The 5000-nt window shown below is 45.5% G+C and overlaps 1 protein-coding gene across 1 annotated transcript in view; it reads right to left on the bottom strand.

The window, feature by feature from the left end:
• The window catches only part of LOC116363895 (huntingtin-like), a gene marked incomplete at its 5' end in the record, with an annotated part of 50560 nt that overhangs the window by 28529 nt on the left and 17031 nt on the right, over positions 1–5000 (bottom strand). The window contains 4 exons of the mRNA XM_031817244.1: positions 168–356; positions 964–1119; positions 2210–2342; positions 2419–2549. Of these exons, the coding sequence (XP_031673104.1) occupies positions 168–356; positions 964–1119; positions 2210–2342; positions 2419–2549 (609 nt within the window). The remainder of the gene's footprint in view (positions 1–167; positions 357–963; positions 1120–2209; positions 2343–2418; positions 2550–5000) is intronic.

Raw genomic sequence — 5000 nt, 5'->3', positions numbered from 1 at the left:
TTACTCAGTATGTAGTCTGTGTGTGTGTGTGTGTTACTCACTGTGCTATGGCCTGTAGGTTACTCAGTATGTAGTCTGTGTGTGTGTGTGTGTGTGTTACTCACTGTGCTATGGCCCGTAGGTTACTCAGGATGTAGTCTGTGTGTGTGTGTGTGTGTTACTCACTGTGCTACGGCCCGTAGGTTACTCAGGATGTAGTCAGAGACGGCAGGTATCAGCTGTTTCACCGTGTCGTCCAGCAGGTCACACTCCAGTACGTACAGCAGGCCATGCAGCGCTCCCATACGGCTGGGGAGGTGGGTGCTGTGCAGGGTCAGCTCCAACACCCGACACACAGGTTCAGAGGTCGCCTTGTCCTAAACACACACACAGGTTCAGATGTAGCCGTGTCCTGAACACACACACACACAGACACAGGTTCAGAGGTCGCCTTGTCCTAAACACACACACACACACAGGTTCAGATGTAGCCTTGTCCTGAACACACACACAGGTTCAGATGTAGCCTTGTCCTGAACACACACACACACACAGGTTCAGATGTAGCCTTGTCCTGAACACACACACACAGGTTCAGACGTAGCCTTGTCCTACACACACACACACACACACACACACAGGTTCAGAGGTCGCCTTGTCCTGAACACACACACAGACACAGGTTCAGAGGTCGCCTTGTCCTGAACACACACACAGACACAGGTTCAGAGGTCGCCTTGTCCTAAACACACACACACACACACACACACACACACACACAGGTTCAGATGTAGCCTTGTCCTGAACACACACACACACACACAGGTTCAGATGTAGCCTTGTCTTGAACACACACACACACACACATGTTCAGATGTAGCCTTGTCCTGAACACACACACACACACACACAGGTTCAGATGTAGCCTTGTCTTGAACACACACACACACACACAGGTTTGTAAGCACACACACTGTGTCTCACCATGCCCAGGACAGCAGCAGCCTTACAGAGAGCTGGTACCAGGTACTGGTTCATTATCTCATCTTCAGCAGGATGACTCTTCTGCAGCTCCATCAGGGTGGTGAACATCATGTCAAACTGGTTACGCTCCGTGAACAGGTCAGAGACCGCCAACAACTAGAGAGACAGAGAGAGAGACAGAGAGAGACAGAGACAGAGAGAGACAGAGACAGAGACAGACGAGAGACAGAGACAGAGAGGGACAGAGACAGAGACAGAGAGAGACAGAGACAGAGAGAGACAGAGAGAGACAGTGAGACAGAGGGACAGAGAGAGAGAGACAGAGAGAGATACAGAGAGAGACAGAGACAGAGAGGGACAGAGACAGAGACAGAGAGAGACAGTGAGACAGAGGGACAGAGACAGAGAGAGAGACAGAGACAGAGACAGAGAGACAGAGAGAGACAGTGAGACAGAGGGACAGAGACAGAGAGGGACAGAGACAGAGAGAGACAGTGAGACAGAGAGGGACAGAGAGAGAGAGAGACAGAGAGAGAGAGACAGAGAGAGAGAGACAGAGAGAGAGACAGAGAGAGAGAGACAGAGAGACAGAGAGAGAGAGAGAGAGAGACAGAGAGAGAGAGAGAGAGAGACAGAGAGAGAGAGACAGAGAGAGAGAGAGACAGAGAGACAGAGAGAGAGAGAGAGACAGAGAGAGAGAGACAGAGAGGGACAGAGACAGAGACAGTGAGACAGAGAGGGACAGAGAGAGAGACAGAGAGACAGAGAGAGAGAGACAGAGAGGGACAGAGAGACAGAGAGAGAGAGACAGAGAGAGAGAGACAGAGAGAGAGAGACAGAGAGAGAGAGACAGAGAGGGACAGAGAGACAGAGAGAGAGAGACAGAGAGAGAGAGAGACAGAGAGACAGAGAGAGAGAGACAGAGAGAGAGAGACAGAGAGGGACAGAGACAGTGAGACAGAGAGGGACAGAGAGAGAGACAGAGAGACAGAGAGAGAGAGAGAAACCTCTTAACAACCAAGGAAATGATAAACAAAGAAATAAAGAGAGTGATTCTCTCGCCTTTCTCCAGAAGCGTGCACTCTCCCCGTCCCATAATGCATCAGTGCAATGGCTGGAGGGAGTTTCCACCTTAGTCCTCGATCCAATGTAACCATTGAGTGAATGAGAGAACAAACTACAGAGTCTGTGTTCTTACAAACTACCGAGTCTGTGTCCTTACAAACTACATACTCTGTGTTCTTACCGATCGGACCACCTCGCTGATGAGCACAACAGGGGTGCGTCTGTTGCTAGGGGAACCGGGGAGGAGCCACTGGCTGTAGAGCTCCAATAGGAACTGAGAACAGGAGTGGATGTCTACACCTGCACGATGCTTCCTGTAGAGGGAGAAGAGAGGAGGGTAGAGAGAGAGAGAGAGAGAGAGAGACAGGTGTGTGTGTGTGTGTGTCTTACCTGGAGTTGATAGGAGAGGTAGGAAGAGAGGCGGGGGCCGGAGTATCAGTCTCATCTTCCTCATCCTCACCCCACTCTTCCTCTCTCAGAGGGGTAATGTTGTTCCCCAGCCACACAGAATGGATGGACACCTGATGGAGAGAGACAAGGAGTGGAATTAGAGATAGAGAGAGACAATAAAGGAGAGGAATTAGAGAGAGACAATAAAGGAGAGGTATTAGAGAGAGACAATAAAGGAGAGGAAATAGAGAGAGAGACAATAAAGGAGAGGAATTAGAGAGAGACAATAAAGGAGAGGAATTAGAGAGAGAGACAATAAAGGAGAGGAATTAGAGAGAGACAATAAAGGAGAGGAATTAGAGAGAGACAATAAAGGAGAGGAATTAGAGAGAGAGACAATAAAGGAGAGGAATTAGAGAGAGAGAGAGACAATAAAGGAGAGGAATTAGAGAGAGACAATAAAGGAGAGGAATTAGAGAGAGACAATAAAGGAGAGGAATTAGAGAGAGACAATAAAGGAGAGGAATTAGAGAGAGACAATAAAGGAGAGGAATTAGAGAGAGAGAGAGAGAGAGAGAGACAATAAAGGAGAGGAATTAGAGAGAGACAATAAAGGAGATGAATTAGAGAGAGAGAGAGACAATAAAGGAGAGGTATTAGAGAGACAATAAAGGAGAGGAATTAGAGAGACAATAAAGGAGAGGTATTAGAGAGAGACAATAAAGGAGAGAAATTAGAGAGAGAGAGAGACAATAAAGGAGAGGAATTAGAGAGAGACAATAAAGGAGATGAATTAGAGAGAGACAATAAAGGAGATGAATTAGAGAGAGACAATAAAGGAGAGGTATTAGAGCGAGAGAGACAATAAAGGAGAGGAATTAGAGAGAGAGAGAGAGAGAGAGAGAGAGAGACAATAAAGGAGAGGATTTAGAGAGAGAGAGAGAGAGAGAGACAATAAAGGAGAGGAATTAGAGAGAGAGAGACAATAAAGGAGAGGAATTAGAGAGAGAGAGACAATAAAGGAGAGGAATTAGAGAGAGAGAGACAATAAAGGAGAGGAATTAGAGAGAGAGAGACAATAAAGGAGAGGAATTAGAGAGAGACAGACAATAAAGGAGAGGAATTAGAGAGAGACAATAAAGGAGAGGAATTAGAGAGAGACAATAAAGGAGAGGAATTAGAGAGAGACAATAAAGGAGAGGAATTAGAGAGAAAGAGAGAGACAATAAAGGAGAGGAATTAGAGAGAGAGAGAGAGACAATAAAGGAGAGGAATTAGAGAGAGAGAGACAATAAAGGAGAGGAATTAGAGAGAGAGAGACAATAAAGGAGAGGAATTAGAGAGAGAGGAGAGAGAGAGAGAGAATAAAGGAGAGGAATTAGAGAGAGAGAGAGAGACAATAAAGGAGAGGATTTAGAGAGAGACAATAAAGGAGAGGTATTAGAGAGAGAGACAATAAAGGAGAGGAATTAGAGAGAGACAATAAAGGAGATGAATTAGAGAGAGACAATAAAGGAGAGGAATTAGAGAGAGACAATAAAGGAGAGGAATTAGAGAGAGAGAGAGACAATAAAGGAGAGGAATTAGAGAGAGAGAGAGAGAGACAATAAAGGAGAGGAATTAGAGAGAGACAATAAAGGAGAGGAATTAGAGAGAGACAATAAAGGAGAGGAATTAGAGAGAGAGACAATAAAGGAGAGGAATTAGAGAGAGAGACAATAAAGGAGAGGAATTAGAGAGAGAGAGAGACAATAAAGGAGAGGAATTAGAGAGAGACAATAAAGGAGAGGAATTAGAGAGAGACAATAAAGGAGAGGAATTAGAGAGAGAGAGAGACAATAAAGGAGAGGAATTAGAGAGAGACAATAAAGGAGAGGAATTAGAGAGAGACAATAAAGGAGAGGAATTAGAGAGAGACAATAAAGGAGAGGAATTAGAGAGAGAGAGAGACAATAAAGGAGAGGAATTAGAGAGAGACAATAAAGGAGAGGTATTAGAGAGAGAGAATAAAGGAGAGGAATTAGAGAGAGACAATAAGGAGAGGTATTAGAGAGAGACAATAAAGGAGAGGTATTAGAGAGAGACAATAAAGGAGAGGAATTAGAGAGAGAGAGAGAGAGACAATAAAGGAGAGGAATTAGAGAGAGAGAGAGAGAGAGACAATAAAGGAGAGGAATTAGAGAGAGAGAGAGAGACAATAAAGGAGAGGAATTAGAGAGAGACTGAAAATATCTGCAAGAGAAGGACACAACTAGCCATTTGTTCTGTCTTCCTTTCATCCACCCCCTCTCTCTCCTTCCATCCCTCCATCCTACCTGTCCCAGTTTGTAGTCCATCTCTCTCTCATTTCATCCCTCCATCCTACCTGTCCCAGTTTGTAGTCCATCTCTCTCTCCTTCCATCCCTCCATCCTACCTGTCCCAGTTTGTAGTCGATGTTCCCCATCTCTCTCTCCTTCCATCCCTCCATTCTACCTGTCCCAGTTTGTAGTCCATGTTCCCCATCTCTCTCTCATTCCATCCCTCCATCCTACCTGTCCCAGTTTGTAGTTCATCTCTCTCTCATTCCATCCCTCCATCCTA

The sequence above is a fragment of the Oncorhynchus kisutch genome, unplaced genomic scaffold, assembly GCF_002021735.2.
Source record: "Oncorhynchus kisutch isolate 150728-3 unplaced genomic scaffold, Okis_V2 scaffold963, whole genome shotgun sequence".
Lineage (NCBI taxonomy): Eukaryota > Metazoa > Chordata > Actinopteri > Salmoniformes > Salmonidae > Oncorhynchus > Oncorhynchus kisutch.
This window is presented reverse-complemented; position numbering and strand designations above follow the sequence as displayed.